Source organism: Lissotriton vulgaris, chromosome 12 (assembly GCF_964263255.1).
Source record: "Lissotriton vulgaris chromosome 12, aLisVul1.2, whole genome shotgun sequence".
NCBI lineage: Eukaryota > Metazoa > Chordata > Amphibia > Caudata > Salamandridae > Lissotriton > Lissotriton vulgaris.
This window is the reverse complement of record NC_141700.1, coordinates 263,789,185-263,811,604: the sequence shown is the minus strand read 5'-3', so window position 1 is coordinate 263,811,604 and position 22,420 is coordinate 263,789,185. Positions and strand designations below refer to the sequence as shown.

The window sequence follows — 22,420 nt, the reverse complement described above, 5'->3', positions numbered from 1 at the left end:
TTTTACGTAGAATGTGTGATCTGTAACAACTCTCTCCTAAAGATGCTCACCCTACCCTCCACCCTATGCTTTGATTTTATTAATCTTTTTCCTTTTTAAAATGGAATCCAGTATTCACTTCCCTCTTTGATCTTTTCTCATTTCAGACACAAGGAAAGGGCTCCTTTGCAATATCTGGCACTAGAGGATAAGCTGAACAAAGACCAACGACTATTTGAACACCTCCTGAACGACTGATGCCAGCCACCAGGCACCACAACTCCTGGAATTACCCTACGCAAGCCACAGAGACCTCTTAGAAAAATCCACTGCACTTCATGCCTTTCCTCTCTGTTGACCAGTGTTTTTCATGGTCCAAGCTGCAAGTTCACTGCGCTCCTGTAGCATGGATGGTCAAATCAGAAATGTTGCACCGACATTTCACCTATGAACTAAAACAGACACAATAAACCTATTGAGGGTGTTTCTATGTTGTTCAAAATCAGTGATAATATCAGCCTTTTTATATAGTGCTATATCCATCACTTTTGCTGCTTCGAGGTGCTGCAAATAACTGATGTCACCAGTACCCAATTTATGGTACTTGATTTTTACTGAAATGTTCGATAGATGGAAGGTTGTTCTGGTCTTGCCGGGAGCTCTAAGTACCAGCACCCCTCCTACCCTGCCCCCCACCGACCCAGGGCAAACTACCTAGAATAATAATGTTGCATCATGTGCATGCTCCATTATAAAGTGGACCTCCTTGTAGTGGCGAGGAAAGAGGGCTAAAACTCTACAATGGTAGTTCTGTCTTCTACTATCTAGTTTTCAGTGAAGAAATACATAAAAGAGAGAGTACACTCAAAGACGTCAGACACAGATTGACAGAAAGCATTATTCCATATGTGTAATTGCCCCGGGGAGACTGTGTTTTGATGTGCAAGACAAAAAGGACTTCTTGTAACACAAGAAAGGGTAATGAGTTCCCCGGGAAGAGTGAAAGAGAAGAAGTGCGTGTACTAGACAGAAGGGGGGAATCCCCTTGTTGGAACTAAAACCCTCACACACCCAGATAACTAGGTGTCATGCTTCATCATATGGGTTCTGCTCCTCGTCAGACTCAGGCCCGGACTGGCCGTTGAGGGCACCGGGCAATTCCCCGGTGGGCCGCATGGTTGGGGGCCGGTTTTGGGCCCCTGGGGCCGTTTTTGTTACAGGGCCGTTATGCTGCAAAAACGGCCCTGTAACAAAAACGGCCGAAAACCGGTCCTGTCATAGCGCGCGGTCGCACCTCTCCCCCCTCCCCTCTCCTCCCGGAGGGGGGAGGGGGGCCGGCCGAGCACTTTGCCAGGGCCGGTTCTGGTTCCCAGTCCGGCCCTGGTCAGACTGACGCTGCAATATCTGACGCGCTCCCGAAACCGGGGCTCTTTATCAGAGATCTTTTGTTCCGGCCATATGGTGCATGCGTGTGAGAGGACGGGGAGGTGTAGTCGTGACGTGAAAGGGTGAAATTGAAAAAGGTGGGTCAGTCCACAATATAATTTATTTGCGTGGTTGACTTCCTTGATTAAAAGGTGGGAGGGTAGCTAAATGCCCTGAATCTATCCGAGCATGTTAACTACTACCCTCTGGTTAGGTCGACATGTTTCTTGCCAAAGTGGCAATTCCTCAGGACCTCGGTAAATAGTACTACACAATGAAAAATTAAAAATTACAATATGATATACAACCTTCTTTGGTAGGTTATACCGGAACGCAGGCCGATTGGTCCTGCTGAAGTATTGCGACCTGTAAGAATAAAGACAATTCACAGGACAGCAGGGTGAATGTAATATTCCGACATATGTGGTCCACAAAAGTTCAATTGGAGTACACACACAGAAGTGAAGGGTTAAAAACAATGAAGAAGGTAAACAGCATAGTCAGGAGGTAATTGTGTCAAACAACCATCTCACTTATGCAGAGTCATACAACAATGGAGTTAGAAGAAGCAAAGATTACTGCAAGCTGAAGAAGGCCGGATTATTTTGCTTACCCCAGAGAAATCCCTAAGGTACCCCGCAGACTGCTCCCGTGGGACCGGCTGTCAAGGTATGTTACCTAGTAAAGGGGAAATGCCATGGGCGATGTATATTGTCATCGTGGTTCAATGGTCTTAGATAAAAGGAGGGGAAAGGGGATCAGTGAGACCCAATCGGGACAACACGTGGAAGCTGACAGACAAACTCGGACCCGGAGTGGCGGCTGTTTCGAGAAGACAAATGCCCTGTAATGCAGTAAGGGTCAGCTGCGGTTGTCGTCTGCCCAGGGGGCGTGGGAGAACAGGACACCATACGCCGCTCGCGCCGGGCCTCCGCTGTAGAACCAACGGAGAGCAGAGGCTGCGGCAGTGCGCGGTGGCCCGGCCCGCCGCGGACACCCAGGCAGCCGACTAACTCCACAGATGATACTGTGCCACGGAAGCAACTGGCTACCTCAACACCTGACCTCAAGGGTAGTCAAGAGTCAGAGCTGAACAACTCACCCGGTGTCATGATACCAGCTAAAAGTGATGGCAGGATGGGAGGCTTACCTTCAGCGGCGCACGGTTCTGGCCGTTGGAACCTACCCCACGTACAGCGTCCGATCAGGGCGCAGAGCAGCTGGTGGCAAGATCGGGGGCGAATCCCGGTATAAAAAGCCATCCTTGTTGCGCCGAGTCAGCGCTGCAGCGAGAGCAACGCCCCCGTCACCAGCCGCGCATGTGCGGTTGCTGCCAGGACAGGGTGGAGAATGGACCGCATAGGAAGATAGGGACTGGACAGTAAAGGCGGCGGCCATCTTGGAGAGGGGAAGGGGGCTCAGGATATTGAGAGCAATTTTGGCACATACAATATGCGGCCTGGGTAATGAACCGCGGTTCAGGTATGGGAGGTTTAAGCACGGTCAGTCAAGATGGGTATAACTAGTGCCTGACTGTCAGCCCTTGAGTAGGGATGGAAATAATGGTTAGGATTGACCAAAGGTAAATAAGATCTGTTAGACGGTTCTGGCCTAGGTGTTGATGGGTGCCCTGAACCGTCCTAAAGTAAGGCGACCTGAATGGTGAGACAATAGGCTTAACGTCCCAGGGATGACCAAGGGACTGAGTCGTTTAACCCCAAAGAGTCCAGTTTAAGACGGTGGACCCATCTCTGTTCAATCCTGAACAGGGCCTGTTTGGAAATGGCCGGGTGGAACTCCAGGACCAGCCATGTGGGACTATCCGCAGGGTGGTTGTGCTGAGAGTAGTGTTCGTACAGTTTTGTGTGTGTTTTGGAGCACCTGATGTTACTTTTGTGCTCCATAATCCTCAATTTGATTTGCCTCATTGTCATCCCTATGTATTTTTTCCCACAGGGGCAGGTGATCATATAAACACATCTGGTACTGTTACAATTTGTGTGCTTGCAAAGCTGCCACACAAATGTATTGGAGAGTCTAACCTCCTTACACTGCAGTGTCTATGGACATACCACACATCCACTACACGGAAAATGACCAACCACAGGGGGGAGTCCCCACAGAGTGCTTTGGTTGTCAATGTTGTGTTTCTTTGGGCGTGTGTGGATAAGGGCGTCCTTTAAGTTAGCAGTTCTTTTAAAAGTGAACCGGGGGCGAGGAATATCTAGGCCACCTGAATTAACTATAGACCAGTGTTTATTTATGGTTTTCTTTAGAAATGATGAGTTCTGAGTGAAGCGTGTTACACAAGTTATTTGTTCGTCTGTTGCTTTGGGGTGTGATTCTAACAGGCTCTCTCTAGGGTTGTTCAGAGCTCTTTTACGAGACTTATTGATTAATCTGGTAGGATATCCTCTATCATGAAGCTTATGTTGGAGGAGGATTGCTTCTCGTTGAAAATCAGACTTGGCTGTACAATTCCTCCGGACCCTGAGGAATTGTCCAAAAGGGAGGTTATCCCTCAGGGCCCGTGGGTGGTGGCTTTGGTACAGTAAGAGACTGTTCCTGTCAGTACTCTTGCGATAGAGAGTCGTACTGAGTCCAGAGGGATTTAGATTGATACACAGATCTAGGAAAGGAATGGCAGTTTCTGATAGATACATTTGAATATCCCCCTTGCGCCAGCAACGTTCGGAAAATTCTTCGTAGCACGCCGGCGTGGATGACGTCATAGGAGCACGGCATTGCGCGCGACTCCGTCTGACGTCACCGACTCCTCATAAGGCCCACGTCGGCGTGATGACGTCAGTTCCCTTTTTTCCGCGTCGACGACGCTAACGGTTTCTGGGATCTTCTGCGATACTTTGTGTATCATATATATATATATATATATATATATATATATATATATATATATATATATATCCGTTCCCAGGTTCCAAAAACAGTAAAGAACCACTCGGACACCTCGAGTGCTGTAGCTTGGATTTATTTAGCAAAGGGAAAAACGACGCATTTCGGGGATTAGCCCTTGATCACGCTCGTAAACAAGTGCCACCATGTTTAAATACATAAAAAACTTTGCACCTCACGTGACTTTCACATACAACTGTGGCGGCCATCTTTTAACATGCATTTCAGCCTCAAAAACACGTAATATGTATCATTTCATGACATATTTCAATAATTTGATCTTTGTTTGCGATGTCTTAGCCACATTTAGTAATTGTAATTCCCATTCATTAACGCAAATACGGCGATTACATTCATGCAGTATTTAGCTATGACATCCGCGTTTTTCATTGTCTTGCCCCAGTGGGCTAGTCAGTTCTTTGAGTCTTGCCCAAGTGGGCTATCAGTAATTCATATGTCAACAGATTCTACATAGTTCTTTCCTACACGTTCATGATGTGTTGGCCTTGATCTTCTAACCATCAGTTGTCCTTACAAGTATCAGTGCTCAAAACAATCTGGAATTAAAAACATGATATCATTACACTTTAGCAAACTGTATTCAGACTAAAAACATATGTTATGTTATGTTATATTTGCTTTTGTATAGCGCACGGCTACTCAATAAGAGTGTCCCGGCGCTTTTAGTAAGGAGGGCTACAGTGTAATAACATAACACAATTAAATAAGAAAAGTATCACAGACAGAGAAGACACAACAGCAAGAAGGCCTACTGGGTAAACAACCAGGTTTTGAGGCCTTTTCTAAAAGCAAGTAGGCTGGTGGCTCCCCGAAGTGTAAGCGGCAGAGAGTTCCACAACTGTGGCGCCAGTAGTCCAAAGGAGCAACCTCCCAGGCGCGCTCTCTTCACTCGTGGAACAGCCGCCAAAAACAGGGATTCTGACCTCAGAGAACGAGCCGGATGGTAGTATAGTATAAACCGTTTTGTAACGCGCTCTGTTACTGGAGAGTATCCTGGCGCGGGAAGGTAGAAGGCAAGTCTCTTTTGGAAGTACTTTGCTCCCACCGCATGGAGGGCCTTGTAGGTCAGGGTCAAAGCCTTAAAGGCGATCCGCTTGCGGATTGGGAGCCAATGCAGAGTCTGCAATAAACCCGCTGCACTAGCACGTCTATTCAAGCCAAAAATAGCTCTCGCCGCAGCATTCTGCACAACTTGGAGCCGCTGTAGCAGGTACTCTGGCAGGCCCAGGTACAGAACGTTCGAATAATCTAGCCTAGAGCCTATCAGGGCCTGCACAGTCAGCTTCCTGTGCTCCTCCGACAAAAGGGGAAGAAACCTCCGCAGCATCCTAAGGAGGCCAAAGCAGATGCCCGACACCCCCAGGATCTGGGACTTCAACGTCAACCCCTTGTCCATCTTGACCCCCAAGTTCTTAGCCATTTGGGATGAACAAGTCGGGGGGAACATATTAATAGGCCACCAAGCCTGCCAGTCTGGCTCCGTGTCACACCCAAAGAAGAGTACCTCGGACTTATCGGAATTGCACTTGAGGCTGTTCAGTTGGAACCATTGAAAAACAGCCCCAAGGCAATCCCGGATACTCTCCCTATCAAAGTCTCCTCCTCTCTCATTCATGCAAGTGAATTGCTAGCTCCTCACTAATATTCAGCCCATTCGGGGCGAGACTTTCCAAATCAACAATATATCTGGATTCCAATTTGCGCATTGATAGTTCGCGATTTCCCCCTCTCACACCGAGGTCGACACTGTCAATCACCACTACTCGTACCTGGTTCTCGTCACTATAGTGATGTTCCGCAAAGTGGCGAGACACAGGATACTGCTTGTTCTTATTCTTAATGGCTCTTAAATGCTCCAGCACTCGTTTTTTTGCTTCGTGCTTGGTGCTGCCAATATACCATTTCTGACAGGGACAAATTAGAACATATATGCAATGTGTGGTGGTGCAAGTGAGATTTTTCTTTATCACAAATTCTCTATTGAGGTTCGGTATTTGCAAGGATTTACAGTCTATGCTATTCCTGCAAGCTTTACACTTTTTACAACATCGAAAACCAGCCGGTTTGTTGATGTTGGAGACATCCCTAGATCTAATATGGTTGTGACTAAGTTCATCTCTCAGAGTTTTGCTTTTTTTTAAAAGTAATCTGAGGATTGCTACTCAAGTTTGTACTCAGGTGAGTGTCCGTTAACAACACATGCCAATGTTTCTTTAAGATGTGCCTTACAGAGTTAGCCTGTCCTGAAAATGTAGTGATAAATCTGACAGTGTCGTCTTGTTTGTTGTCTTGCACTTTTGGATACAATAGGTCATTTCTGCTTAACGATTGTACCCTGAGTTTAGCTTTGTTTATGATATTCCTGCTGTAGCCTCTCTCAAGAAATCTTTTGCACATAATTTCTTGTTCCTGTTCAAAAGATGAGTCATCGCTGCAATTTATTTTTGCGCGTAGCAATTCACTGTATGGTATGCTGCGTACCAAATTAGAGGGGTGACTGCTCCTTGCATTTAATATACTGTTACCGGCTGTGCTTTTCCGGAACAGTTTAGATGTAATCTTATCCTCCTTCACTTCTACCAGAACATCAAGGAATTCAATGGACTCCCTACTGATGTTACTAGTGAACTGCAGATTCAGATTGTTTTTATTGAGCTTTTCTATGAAGGATGTTGCAGCTTCTTCTGTACTACACCAAATGAAAAAAATATCATCAATATAGCGCAGCCACAGGGCAATGTTGGAAAATTCAGCCATCTCCATGGCAACCTGCTCCTCCCACCAGCCCATGAAAAGGTTCGCGTAGCTGGGGTCGAAGCAGGTTCCCATGGCTGTGCCCTGTGACTGTCTATAGATGTCCTCATCAAAATAAAAGAAATTATTCGTTAGACAGATTTCGATCATTTTCATCAGCATTTGTGAATGGTGGTAATATGTTATGGACCTTGTTTTAAAGAAATGCTTTATAGCTTCTAGCCCAAGCTCATGTTTAATGCAGGTGTATAGGCTGCTGACATCTAATGAGACTAGTAAGAAATCTTTCTCCCAATGCATCCCATCAATTATCGTCAGGAAGTGTGTTGTGTCTCTTAGGTATGATGGCAATGCAATAATGTAAGGTCTTAAATAGTAATCGATAAACCTGGAGGTGTTCTCTAACAAAGATCCTATTGAGGAAACTATAGGTCTCCCCGGGGGGTCTATCATACTTTTATGCAGTTTCGGGAGTAAGAAGAGGACAGGGATTCTGGGGTGGGCACAATACAGATATTTATATTCCTCATCCTCAAGTAATCCTCTGTCTAAACAGTCTGATAACAGGCTTCTGTACTTGATATAAGATCCTAGTACTTCAGTCATATTGCTTCTAGAGTAGCAGTCCTTGTCACTTAATTGTCTATGGCCTTCTGCTATGTATTTCTGCTTGTCCTGAATGACCACATTGCCACCCTTATCTGATTGTCGAATGACAATACTAGAGTCACATTTCAAATCCATAAGTGCATTCACTTGTGTTTCAGTGAGATTTTTCTTATTCCAAGGTGTTTTAACATATCTCATTTTCTTCCTTTAAAACACCCTTCTCGAATACATCAATCGCCTCACTCTGGACGTTAGGAAGGAAGATGGATTTGGGCTTAAATGTGCTGCCTGGATTCCCACTCAAATCATCTACCCATCCTTCCCATTCAGGAGTTCCATCTGCTACATTTGCTGATCTATCTTGGGTGGGGTACATTACATTTAATAAGTCAATATCACCCACATCAATAGAGCTTGTTGTACTTGGGTTACTCACGTTTTGTGGATTGTGTACTGCAGTGTTGAACCATTTCTTCAATTTCAATTTCCGGGAAAACAAGAAGAGGTCAATCCTGGTTTGGGCGTAATTTAAATTGGACGAGGGACAGAAGGATAGGCCAAGTGCTAGTGTCTCAGCTTCTTCTTTCAAAAGAGATCTCTTAGAGAGATTTACAACGGTCATACTCTCTGTGTGCGACTCCTGGTATCCATTCCCATGGGAGTTTTTCCTCCGTTTGTTCCTCCTCCGTTTGGCGTGCCTATTCCTCTGGTTTTTCCTCTGTTTCCTCGTCCACGTCCCCTCTGAGCCCCTCCTTCTTGATGATGTTCTGTCCGGTTTTGGCTCATGACCTGGAACTGCAATAAAAAATTATTCGATTTCTTTTGTTGGTTGGGAGTGGCTTCTTGGCTTATCGCTGATGAAGATGCATCTGACAGGTTCCCATCCGAGACATCGCTTTCGGTTATTTCCTCTGTGGGTTTAGGAACACCTATTTTAGGGGCGTTGGATGTGCCCCTTTTCTCAAATAAATGGTCATATTTACGATGAAATGTCAGTGTTCTTCCCGCTTGGTAGTCTTTATAGTCTCTTAAAAACTTCTGCTGTTTTTTAGCTGTTATTTCCTCTTCCCATTTATCCACTTTTTTCATCAGATTGGTCATGTGTTCCTCCAATGCTTCTTTACTGATGATTTTGCTTATTTCTTCCAGTGTTTTATCTATTTCGGCAACCAATTTGGCACGATCCTTAATGGCGTATTTTACTAGAATCTGCATCATGGTCATCGAACATGCCGAAGAGTTGTTTGACCATTCTTCAAGCATCTCTTCATCCGGGTTTTCATAAGTGGGAATTGTGAATATGCGAAGCCCCCGTGGTACCCGTTTTACCTCGATATACCTCTGGAGTGATTCAGCCTCCCACCACTTAGAGAGCTCCTTTTTGTACAGTCTTTCCAGAGATGTAAACAGATTTTGAAGGTTAATTTTATCCGAGATTTCAGGTGGGGGGTGAGTTGGATTGCTACTTGTTGCCCCTTGCGCAAAGAAGAGCTTGTCCGCAGTTTGCTTTCTGCGAGCTTCTAATCCCGTTGCCATATTTGTATTTTTACTCAGTGCTGCAGCACTCGATGCACCATTTAATTTGTCGCTGTTAATTTGCCGTCTTAACAGTGCTCTTACCCCTGGAGTCGTCAGCGTTTCATAGTATCACGCAGTCCCTGGGTATTAGCAGGCTAGCAAGACGTCTCACGAGTCCCGACCGGTCTCTCCGAATCGTGCTCCTTCCGTCCTGCCCGCCGCTTCTACCTTCACTGGGAAAGACGCGTAATTTGCGTCTAAGTTCTTCGTGTGCCGGTCTTGTCTTAATTATTAATTCTCTTGTCCATTCAGGATGTGCACAAGTCGGACGGATCTTCTCACCATCCGCATACCGGCATTCCTCTCAGGGGGTCAGCCTTGTCTCTGATTGTCAGAATCTGTCATAGCTAAATACTGCATGAATGTAATCGCCGTATTTGCGTTAATGAATGGGAATTACAATTACTAAATGTGGCTAAGACATCGCAAACAAAGATCAAATTATTGAAATATGTCATGAAATGATACATATTACGTGTTTTTGAGGCTGAAATGCATGTTAAAAGATGGCCGCCACAGTTGTATGTGAAAGTCACGTGAGGTGCAAAGTTTTTTATGTATTTAAACATGGTGGCACTTGTTTACGAGCGTGATCAAGGGCTAATCCCCGAAACGCGTTGTTTTTCCCTTTGCTAAATAAATCCAAGCTACAGCACTCGAGGTGTCCGAGTGGTTCTTTACTGTTTTTGGAACCTGGGAGCGGATAATCGCAAAGCGCCGGCTTTGTTACTCGGACCGCCCAGACAGCCTTGAAGTCTTTCCCGGCACTCGTGGAGCAGATATATATATATATATATATATATATATATATATATATATATATATATATATATATATATATATATATATATATATATATATATATATATATATATATATACATATATACATATATACATACATACATACATATATATATATATATATATATATATTTCCCAAAGGTGCCCTGAGCTCCGAGGACGCCACTCCACAGATGCTGATTAACAATCCTTTTATTCCAAAACAGCGCTAATATTTACATACTTTTCTTATCCCAACGCGTTTCAGAGCCCCTGCTCCTTCTTCATGGGGATGGAAGCTGGCAAGCACGGAATTCTGCGACTTTTTAAATTTCCGTTTGGCACACGTGCTCCCAGGTGAGCAGCATGCCGGTAGTTGTAGTGTCATAAATCCCCAAGTTGGGATATATACTTTTGTAAGCAGTTTCTGAGATGGTACCAATGAATTTCAAGAAAGGGTTCTGAAGGTTGATCCAAGAGGAAAAGGCTTTGCAGGTTGTACGATCACCCTTCCAAAGAATGAGAATATCATCAATGTAACTGAGTGATGTTGTCACAGTAGGGGTTGAGTGCAGATCTGATTGTGCTTTCTTCAAAAGTCGCCATGTAAATACAGGCCAAGCTTGGGGCAAATGTTGAACCCATGGAAGTCCCCCGGATCTGATGATACAGTTGTGTCCCATACTGAAAGAAGTTTTCAGTCAGTGCCAGAGAAGCACAAGCCATGATGAATGACACAGGGGTGGGGGAGGACCATTCCTCGAGTAGGAGGGTAGACTCAACTGCTTCCAGTGTAGCTTGTTGCGGGATGTTAGTGTATAGGGCCTCGACATCCATGGTGAGAAGGAGGTCCACACCTTCCCTCCCTTCAATGGACTCTATGAGGCGGAGGACATCCCTAGTGTCTTGCAGGAAGGATGGGATTTTTCTGACCACAGGTTGGAGAAATGAGTCACAAAATTTTGATAATGGCTCTAGTAATGAGCCAATGCCAGAAACAATGGGCCTCCCAGGGACTGGTGACACCCCTTTATGGATCTTGGGGAGGGTGTAAAAGTATGGGATAACCGGGTCTGTATTTATCAGGAACGCTGCTTCATTTTTAGAGATCCATTTGTTTGTTTCGCCCTCCAAGACGGGACTCGTGATCGTGGTACTTAGTCTCTTCGTTGGGTCTACAGCGAGTGGTCTGTAGTGAGTGACATTGGATAGTTGGCGTTTGCATTCAGTATCGTAGTCACTGCTGTTTTGGATGACGGTGGCACCACCCTTATCCGCCTGTTTAATTACAATACTGGTGTCATTGCCCAATGATAGAACAGCTTGTTTCTCAGCTGAGCTCAGGTTTTTGTAGGAGGAGGTAGTGGGTTTGTTTTCCAAACTCCTAAGGACCGCCCTTTCAAATGTTAATATCTCAGGGGGAACCATAGAGTCAGTGGGGGTGAAGGTAGAAGGTTTACGTAACCCTGTGTCCGTTTTTTCATTGTCAGGTCTATCAGCAAAGAAGGACTGCAGGCGTACCTTTCTGAATAGTTGTTTAACTTCGCACATTTCAGTGAAGCTATCAGGGGTCGGAGTAGGCACAAACCCTAGCCCTTTCTCAAGGATCTCTGTCTCTATTTTGTTTAGTGTCCTGTTAGAGAGATTCACAATTAGACTCTCCTTACTCTGGTCGTGCTCCTGGTTTCCACTGTTGTCTGTACAGTTGGTTGATCTTGCCATTGTACGGCTTTTTGCCCTCCTCGCTTGCGCCCTCTTCCTCTGCCCCAGCCTCTGCCTAAAAAAGGTGGGTTCACTGGGTAGAATTGTGGAGTACCCTGGGGGTAGAAGGGGTATTGCCAAGGAGGTAACATCTGCGGGGGCCCTTGGAACATTGGACCATTGTTCTGGACTTGGTTCCAATTGGGGCGGCGCTGGTTGCGTTTGTTATTGGTTGGGTAACTGCCACTAGAATCAATCCCAGAGGATCCCCTATGGCTCTCGTTACCTGAGCTCTCATCAGTGGAGTAGCTATTCCTGTTACTAGTTTATTCCTCTTTAAGATAAGGGTATACTTTTTCTTTATCAAATCTTGCTACATCTTTCTGTAGTTTAGCCATTTTCTGTTGTAAGAGAAATTCTTGGTTGTCCGTGATCTCTTGGTTTATCTCCGCCAGCTTGGCTGTGAAGGGAGTCTTTTTCATTGTGCCTTGGATTGCTGTCTCGATTGCTGCAATCTTGACCAGTAGAGCGTCACAGATTGACAGAAAGCATTATTCCATATGTGTAATTGCCCCGGGAGACTGTGTTTTGATGTGCAAGACAAAAAGGACTTCTTGAAAAGCCTGACAACAACCTCCATCTTGTTGTTATGTTGAGACATCCGCCTTAAAGACAAGGCGATCCTTTACATTCCTGTAACTCACAGATTTAGATATTTAATTTAAACTTTGAAATTCAAAGAATGCAGGCTAGTTTACAAACATGAGAAAAACATAACACATATGACCTAGGTCACAGTGTGAGCGCATAATGTGTGATGATATAATTTCCCCAAAACACAGTTTTTCTCATTCAACCCCTTGTTATCTTTACCTTTGTATGCAGGGTAGTAGCTGTTAATGATTGCTGTAAGTGAAATACAAAGGTGTTGGGTGCTTACTCAGCTATACCTTATTTTGTAACTTCCCACGGTTCCGGTCCTGATATGCCTCCTCCTGTAGAAGTTGAGAGTTGGACTTGGCCCAGAGGCTTCTTGGTGAAAGGTTTCTTCAAGCTACCACACATGAAAACACTAAGATCCTCCCTGCCAGAGGCTTCTCAATTTCATCGAAACTAGTAACAGAAGTGCCCTGTCCCTGGGATAATGAGATAAGCGGGAACACTGCAGAACTTTTGACTTTCACCCGGATATTTTGGTTGCTGAAAACAGTTGAAATTTCTATGTGAAAGTATGGCGCGAAATAAGGAATTACCAGGGAAGCAGATCTTCCAATGAGCTAATGAGGGGTAGGCAAAATCTAGCCCATTTACCAGTAAATGGAAGCCACATTGGCTTCCAAATTGCAAGCAGATATTCTTTCAAGCTATTATGAATCATTCCATGGTGATTAATGGCTATAGATGCAAAAGTCACCAGATACACCCAGCTTAGTACCATATGCTCCAAGATAGCACCACATCTAATAATTATAGTATACAACAGACATTAGTGGAGCCACTTTCTCCATTCAAGGTGCCAAATTATGGAATTCCTACCCAGTGAAGATTAGAGCCATGAGGACCATTTGTGATTCAAGATACTGGTTAAGAGTTGGTTATTCCCTGCATCCAAAGAGAATATCAGTATGCTTTACTTCCCTAAACAAGTGTAATATAAATTCTGACCCCTCTCTCTACCCACAGAGATGACAAGTATAAAGTCAACAAAATGGGACTAATATGAATATGTTATCTATCATAGAATGGAGACGAACACTATTGACAGGCAATCCGACTACCTAAGACAGTACCACTAATACCACTTTCCTGCATGTAACAATCGTCAGTCTGTCCCCATATGAAACATGAGTTCAACCTCCTTCTATCACAGGGGTCGCCAACCTTTTCTATAGTGAGACGTACTTCCGCTCAATTAAAATCCTCTGGAGCTACCAGCAAATATTATTATTACGCTATTACCACCCTAAGCAGGGTTATCAGTAGTGACCACCTAAGCATTTCAGGCGAGGTTACTAGCAGAAATGTCACGATAAAGCGTGTCAGTGTTGAATGCCTTTACCTGACTAACGAGGTAACAGACAAATCATCACATACCCTCTGACACAAAGGATATAACCAGTGCTTAATTTGTAAAAGAAAGAGTGCCCCGTCCACGAAGCTCTGCTCGGAGACCGCGGCCAGTGCAAATCAATACCAAATACCTAGGAACAGATTTACAAGCCCCTTGCGTCACTTTTGTGACGCAGCGGCGGCATAAAAGATGTGGTCTAATTACAACGTGGCGCATCTAGGGAGATGCGTCACGTTGTAAAGCCCTGTGTCACATTATCCCTTCGCCAGGTATAATGTATGCAGGGTTGGCGTTCCCATGCAAAAAGCCACGTAGAACTGGTTCAGTGAAATGTACAAGATTATACTGCGTCACCCTACACCATCACTGCGTCAACATCCCTACGCCTGCTCAGACCAGGTGTAAGGAATGACGCAGGGCATTTTACATGGGACCTACCCATGTTTTTTGGCGCATTGCTGGAGTTGGGCCACTTTTGTGACAAACTCCAAAAATGCTTCACTTTACCTCCAACAGGTGCGTCAGAATTTCTGACGCATCTGTAATTCCTAGCGCCATGGTGCACTGTATTGTAAATACAGCGCATCCATGGTGGCGCAAGGACATTTGGAGGTGACGCAAGAAAACTGACGCATCCATGCAGATGCGTCAGTTCCTTGTAAATCTGCCCAAGTCTCTGTAGAGTTGAATTCATCTCACGCCTCTCTAATCCACTACCAGACACCACTGCCCCTTTATTTCACTCTTGCCAGTCCCTTGTGACAGCACCTCTGTTTTTCTCTTCCCCCTTCTTTCTCATTTATGTGTTTTTCACTCTGACATGGAAAAGTAAGTGCTGGTCCCCAAAAATAAGTGCCAAAGTGCAAACTGAACTCCTGAGGCGGAAGCCGGGAGATAGCGCAAATCGTAATTCTTTTAAAAATTAGTATTCTGACTGTATTTTTATCCACTTACTTCCCCCTCCTGGGCACTTGCCCTTTAAATATTTACGCTCTGGCAGTCCCGCGCAGCTGATTGCATAGCTGCAGCGGGCCACAACATCTTCGCCGCCATTCCCCAGAGGCTGGCCACGCCCCCTCCAACAGGCCACGCCCCCCTGCCGAAGCCTTTAAAACACGCTGAATGCGAGCGCGAGGCAGAGGCAAACTGAACTCCTGAGGCGGAAGCCGGGAGATAGCGCAAATCGTAATTCTTTTAAAAATTTGTATTCTGACTGTATTTTTATCCACTTACTTCCCCCTCCTGGGCACTTGCACTTTAAATATTTACGCTCTGGCAGTCCCACGCAGCTGATTGCATAGCTCCAGCGGGCCACAACATCTTCGCCGCCATTCCCCAGAGTCTGGCCACGCCCCCCTCCAAACAGGCCACGCCCCCCTGCCGAAGCCTTTAAAACACGCTGAATGCGAGCGCAAGGCAGAGGCAAACTGAACTCCTGAGGCGGAAGCCGGGAGATAGCGCAAATCGTAATTCTTTTAAAAATGTGTATTCTGACTGTATTTTTATCCACTTACTTCCCCCTCCTGGGCACTTGCACTTTAAATATTTACGCTCTGGCAGTCCCGCGCAGCTGATTGCATAGCTGCAGCGGGCCACAACATCTTCGCCGCCATTCCCCAGAGGCTGGCCACGCCCCCTCCAACAGGCCACGCCCCTCCCTCACCTCCTTCCCTATTAATAATGTGCTTTCCCCGTACGCGCAGCGGACGGGCGCAGCGGGGGCGCCCTCAGCGCGCCTAAGGCAAGCCCATCTGCGCCCGTCCGCGCCTTTCCGGGCCCAGGGGCCATACCCCCTGGTCAAACTGTACGCCCTCGATTATGCTATGACGCTGATCAGATCCTCGCTCTTAGATCTAAATTGGATCATCCGACAGCTACTTTTAATATGCTAGATCAGTTTCCACAATGCTGTCCTCACTGCTCCTTCCATATGGATACTCCACAACGATGTTGTAGTCTAGCTTCCCGAGCAGCAACTCACTCCCCTTCAAGCTACACCTTCCTCAGCCTGAACTGTCGTTCCCTGCCCAAACACAAACGTGAGATTTTCGATCTCCTCACAAATGAATCCCCTGACACACTCTTCATTACAGAGACGTGGCTCCGCGATCGTTCCGGGCCAGATATTGCAGAAGCTCTCCCTGCTCAATATGCAATTGTAAGGCATGATCGCCCCAGGAAAATTGGTGGCGGTGTGGCAATAATATTTAAAAATACCTATCAATGCCATCTGGATCCTGCTCCGTTAAACAGCTGTGAGGCAGCGTTTTTTAAGCTGGCTCTCCAACCTAAAACCACCCTTTCGGGCCTACTAGTGTATTGCCCTCCAGGTCTCGCCAACGCATGGCAGCTACAACTCTCTGAACTTATAGCCTCGGCCCTATCCACATCTAGTAATTTTTTTGTCATTGGTGATCTAAAGGTTCATTTAGACGCTCATAATGACAGTTTGGCCTGCAACCTCATTGCAGACCTTGCTTCCATGAATCTCATCTTATTTAACAAAGGCTCTACTCACAAAGGCGGTCACCTCCTAGACCCAATCTTTTCCAACAGTATCCATGTAAAGTGTTCCTCGGCGGTGCCAATCATCTGGTCTGATCATTTTTTCATTAAATTCACCGTCACAAACAGTGCGAACACACCCACTCACAAACCTGATACCCACACACAAAAAAGGGATAGGAAAAAGTTCGACCCTGCTGCTTTCAATAAAATCCTATCTGATCTCAAGCCAGAAAATATATTTGCATCCAATGATATGGATGTGATGGCCAGTGCTGCCAACGACTGGCTTTTTGAAGACTTAAATACCTGTCTTCCCACTACCCACAAAAAAGGGATAATTCACAAAGCCCCCGCTCCTTGGTACAATGAGACGCTCCGCCCGCACAAATCAAAATGTAAGAAATTAGAACGCTTATGGAGGAAAGACTACTCTCTTACATCTGGTATCGCCTATAAAACTGAGCTGAAATGCTATCATAAGGCGTGTGCTACAACCAGAGCCATCCACGTTAACAAATCCATCAACGAAGCAATAAACAAATCAAAAACTCTGTTCAACTTGGTGAAGGAGCTCGCTGGCTCACAGACCACGGCAACTCCTCCCCAGTTATCCAACACGAAATGCGATGAGCATGCCCAGTACTTTATTTCCAAAATCACGAATATACATCAGGATATTCTTGCTCAAAGCAAAATACATGTCTCCTCTATTTCCCCTCAGACTAGGGAAGAGGCCGTCAACTCCTCTGTGTCACCTTCGCCTCAACTGCTGTCTTGGCCTGATCTCTGCCCGAAAACTCTCTTAGAAACATTGAGCAAAGTCAAGTCAGGATCCCCGCTAGACCCTTTGCCCGCCCCGATACTACGCTCTCTGAACTCTTCGCACCTATCCACCATTTGCAAAATGCTAAACCACTCACTGGATACTGCAACCGTTCCCAGCTGTTGGAAGCATGCTATGGTCACCCCGCTCCTGAAGAAGCCACTGGCGGATCCTAAAATAACCGCCAACTATCGTCCCATTTCTTTACTACCGGCATTCTCGAAAGTCATCTCTCAAAATTTGTAACAGATAACAACCTGTTACATCCATCCCAATCTGGATTTCGCCCCAGCTTCTCTACGGAGACGACCCTGCTGGGCGTTACAGACAACCTGCATCTGCTCTTGGATCGAGGAGAAACAGTTGCGCTGATCTTACTTGACCTCAGCGCAGCTTTTGATACTCTGTTACACAGTATCCTTCTCAAATCCCTCGCTGCCATTGGCATTGGCAATAAAGCATTGGACTGGCTCGCATCCTTCTTGTCTGACCATATCTTTCAAATTTTTTCTAAGTCATCCTCCTCTAAGAGCTACTCCTCCCCTCATGGGGTACCCCAGGGGTCTATTCTCAGCCCTCTTCTTTTTAATTTATATGTCACACCTTTGGCTTATGTTGCACAATGTTCTGATTTAAACCTTTGTTCTTATGCTGACGATTCACAAATTGTTTTTTCACTCTCTCAAATTGCTCCCACGGCTCCTTCCCCTTTGCAAACAGCACTCAGCAAAATATCTGAATGGATGAACAGCAACTTACTCAAGTTAAACGGCGGAAAGACTGAGGTCCTGATCCTTGGCAACAAACCTAACCTCTGGAACCTGAGACATTGGCCCACGACCATGGGTCCCCTCCCAACTCCATCTGAACAAGTGCGAAATCTGGGAGTAATTATCGATAAGGGACTATCCATGAAAGAGCAGGTCAACAGAGTCACAGCCACCTGTTTTACCATTCTACGATGGCTGCGCAAAATCTTCTGGATACTCCCCAAAAACACCCAGAGATCCGTTGTGAATGCCTTGGTGACCTCCAGATGAGATTACGGCAACGTGCTCTATCTGGGGTCCACAAAGGCCGTCACACGGCGCCTTCAGCTGGTACAAAATGCCGCAGCTCGGCTTCTCTGTGGCTGTCACAAACGTGACCACATTACAGAACCACTGTGACCACTGTGCCTTTTACTAGGCCGGGTCACCCCTCCTGCTGCCAACGCCTTCCTGTCTGCCTGCCTGTACCGAGCGACCCAGCCGCCGCTGAGCCGCCCGTCTTCGCCAATTCCCGCCGCTGCCTCCCTGCGGCCCCGCCCACCACCAGCCCATTGGCCGCCCCGCTCCCGCCTCCCAGCTGACCCGCCCTCCCGGCTCCAGGTTTAAGGGAAGTGCTGCTGGCGATTCAGGAGTGACCACTGTGCCTTTTACTAGGCCGGGTCACCCCTCCTGCTGCCAACGCCTTCCTGTCTGCCTGCCTGTACCGAGTGACCCAGCCGCCGCTGAGCCGCCCGTCTTTGCCGATTCCCGCCGCTGCCTCCCTGCAGCCCCGCTCACCACCAGCCCATTGGACACCCCGCTCCCGCCTCCCAGCTGACCCGCCCTCCCGGCTCCAGATTTAAGGGAAGTGCTGCTGGCGATTCAGGAGTGACCACTGTGCCTTTTACTAGGCCGGGTCACCCCTCCTGCTGCCAACGCCTTCCTGTCTGCCTGCCTGTACCGAGCGACCCAGCCGCCGCTGAGCCGCCCGTCTTCGCCGATTCCCGCCGCTGCCTCCCTGCAGCCCCGCCCACCACCAGCCCATTGGCCGCCCCGCTCCCGCCTCCCAGCTGACCCGCCCTCCCGGCTCCAGATTTATGACGCCCCAGAGAGACCGCGCAGCGGACGCGCGCAGCGGGAGCACCGATTGAGCGCCGAAGGTGCGCCAAAGGTAAGCCCGTCTGCGCCCTTCCGCGCCTGGACCGCGCCCAGTGCCAGGACCCCTGGCCCCCGCAGACCCCAGCCTGCCCGCCGGACGTACGACGCCGCCACCCTCAACTCCCTCAACGCCGGCCGAGTCCCGGGCTGCTACCGAGCCACCCCGAGACGCACCCACGGACCCTTCTGCTGCAACTCCTGCAAGTTCACCTGCATCCGGACCTGCACTACTCCAGCACCAACCAAGACCAAGACAAGCAACAACAGCAGCCACCTGAAATGCATCCTGCTCAACACCCGCTCCGTCCACAGGCACGCCATCGAGATATGGAACCTACTCGACACAACAGCCCCAGACGTCGCCTTCTTCACGGAAGCCTGGATGAACGCCTCCTCAGCCTCCGACATCGCCATCGCCATCCCAGACGGCTACAAGATCATCCGAAGGGACCGCATCAACCACACCGGAGGAGGCATCGCCATCGTCCACAGGAACACCATCCGCATCACGACCAACACCGACGACACCCTCGCAACCGCCGAGCACCTGCACTTTCAGGTCCACATCAACCCCAAGACCACCCTCAGAGGCACCCTCATCTACAGACCCCCGGGACAACACACACAATTCAGCGAAGACATCGCCGACTTCATCAGCCCGCACGCCCTCTGCTCCGCTGACTACATCCTCCTAGGGGACCTCAACTTCCACCTGGAGAACAACAACGACCGCAACACCACCACCCTACTGGACAACCTCGCCAACCTGGGACTCAAGCAGCTGGTCACCACCCCCACCCACTACGCCGGACACACACTTGACCCCGTCTTCTCATCCAGCAAGGACATCGCCTTCAGCCACGCCACCGGATTCCACTGGACGGACCACAGCTGCGTCCACTTCAGCTTCGGAAGGACCACGATCCACCACCAGCAGCAACAGGTTGCACGCAGGAGCTGGAACAAGATCACAGCCGACCAGCTCGCGACCTCCCTGAGCATGAACCCTCCCACCAGCACAACAAACCCTAGCCAGGCGGCCACCAACCTCACGAAGTGGATCAGCGACTGCGCAGACAAGCTCGCCCCCCTGAGGACCCCGCCTAGCAGACCCGGTAGCAAGAAAGCCCCATGGTTCACCGACGAACTCAAGAGCTCCAAGAAGAACTGCCGAGCCCTCGAGAGAACCTGGCGCAGAGACCCAACACCGGACAGCATGACTGCCCTCAAGCTCGCCACCCGAAAACACCACCAACTCATCCACGCCACCAAGAAAACTGCATTCAAGGAATGACTGGACAACAACGCACACAACAGCAAGGAACTCTTCATCATCGTCAAAGAGCTCTCCAACCCCAACGCCGGAAACAACTACATCACCCCTTCGCAAGACCTCTGCAACTCCCTCGCCTCCTACTTCCACAACAAGATCGCGGACATACACAACAGCTTCAGCACTCAACCGACGAACGCCACAACCGAACCACCGCCCCCCACCACCACCCTCCGCGCCTGGACTCCGATCAGCACCGAAGACACCGTCCGCACAATGAACTCCATCCACTCCGGATCTCCGACCGACCCCTGCCCTCACCACGTCTTCATCAAGGCCGACGCTGTCATCGCACCCCACCTGCGGGACATCATCAACACCTCCTTCGACACCGCTACCTTCCCGGAGAGCTGGAAGCACGCCGAACTCAGCGCCCTACTCAAGAAGCCATCGGCCGACCCCACCGACCTCAAGAACTACCACCCCATCTCGCTGCTCCCGTTTCCTGCAAAAGTCATCGAGAAGACCGTCAACAAACAGCTGGCCGCCTTCCTCGAGACGAACGGATCCCTCGACCCCTCGCAGTCTGGCTTCCGGGCCAACCACAGCACCGAGACCGCCCTGATCGCAGCCACCGATGACATCCGAGCGCTGCTTGACAACGGAGAAACAGCGGCCCTCATCCTCCTCGACCTCTCCGCAGCCTTCGACACTGTCTGCCACAGCACCCTAGTACAACACCTCAGCAACGTCGGAGTCCAGGAGAAGGCACTGGAGTGGATCATCTCCTTCCTCGCCGGAAGAACACAGAGAGTCCGCCTCCCTCCATTCAGATCTGAAGCCACCGAAGTCATCTGCGGCGTTCCTCAAGGCTCCTCGCTCAGTCCAACCCTCTTCAACGTCTACATGAGCCCCCTCGCAGACATCGCACTCCAGCACAACCTCAACATCATCTCCTATGCCGACGACACCCAGCTGATCCTCTCCCTCACCAACGACCCCGCCACCGCCAGAGCCAACCTTCACGAAGGGATGAAAGAGGTAGCCGAATGGATGAAGAACAGCCGCCTGAAACTGAACTCGGACAAGACGGAAGTCCTCATCCTGGGATCCTCACCCGCCGCTTGGGACGACTCCTGGTGGCCCCCCGCCCTAGGCAGCGCACCCAAACCAACGGACCACGCACGCAACCTGGGCGTCATCCTGGACTCCTCCCTCTCGATGACCAGACAAGTCAACGCCGTCTCCTCGTCGTGCTTCAACATCCTGCGCATGCTACGTAAGATCTTCCGGTGGATCCCCACCGAGACCAGGAAGATGGTCAACCAGGCCCTCGTCACCAGCCGTCTGGACTACGGCAACTCCCTCTACGCCGGAACCACCGCCAAACTCCAGAAGAGACTCCAGCGGATTCAGAACGCCTCAGCACGACTCATCCTAGACATCCCCCGTCCCAGCCACATCTCCGGACACCTGAGAAACCTGCACTGGCTCCCGCTCAACAAGAGAATCACCTTCAGTCTCCTCATCCACGCACACAAAGCCCTACACAACCAAGGCCCAGGATACCTCAACAGCCCCCTCAACTTCTACGCTCCCAAACGCCAGCTTCGATCGACCAGCCACGCCCTCGCCGCCGTCCCCCGCATCCGAAGAGCCACCACAGGGGGACGGTCCTTCTCCTACCTCGCCGCCAAGACATGGAACTCCCTCCCCACCCACCTCCGCCTGACCCAGGACCACCTCGCCTTCAGGAAGCAACTCAAGACCTGGCTGTTCGAGCAGTAGCGGACCCCCCTCCCCCAGCGCCTTGAGACCCTCTGGGTGAGTAGTGCGCTATATAATGCGATGATTGATTGATTGACAGAACGCCTGAGAGAGCTGCATTGGCTTTGTGTTGAAAATCGGATAAAGCTCCAAGCTTTGAGCTTTATGCATAAAATCGGATCAGCCCCCTCTACCTTCAGGCCCTTGTCAGCCCCTACCTTCCAGCTCGCTCACTCCGTTCCTCATCCCATCATCTTTTCAATGTGCCAAAGTTCAAACTTACCAGAATGGGCGGTAGTTCCTTTGCGA

General features: G+C 48.6%; 1 protein-coding gene across 2 annotated transcripts in view; it reads left to right on the top strand.

Annotated features, from left to right (window-relative positions):
* DRC7 (dynein regulatory complex subunit 7) overlaps positions 1–463 on the top strand; it is a 193,886-nt gene extending 193,423 nt beyond the window's left edge. For both annotated transcript variants that reach the window (XM_086945007.1, XM_086945008.1), the window contains exon 18: positions 147–463. In XM_086945007.1, the coding sequence (XP_086801133.1) occupies positions 147–237 (91 nt within the window). In that variant the 3' untranslated portion in view covers positions 238–463. The remainder of the gene's footprint in view (positions 1–146) is intronic.
* The last annotated feature ends 21,957 nt before the right edge of the window (positions 464–22,420 follow it).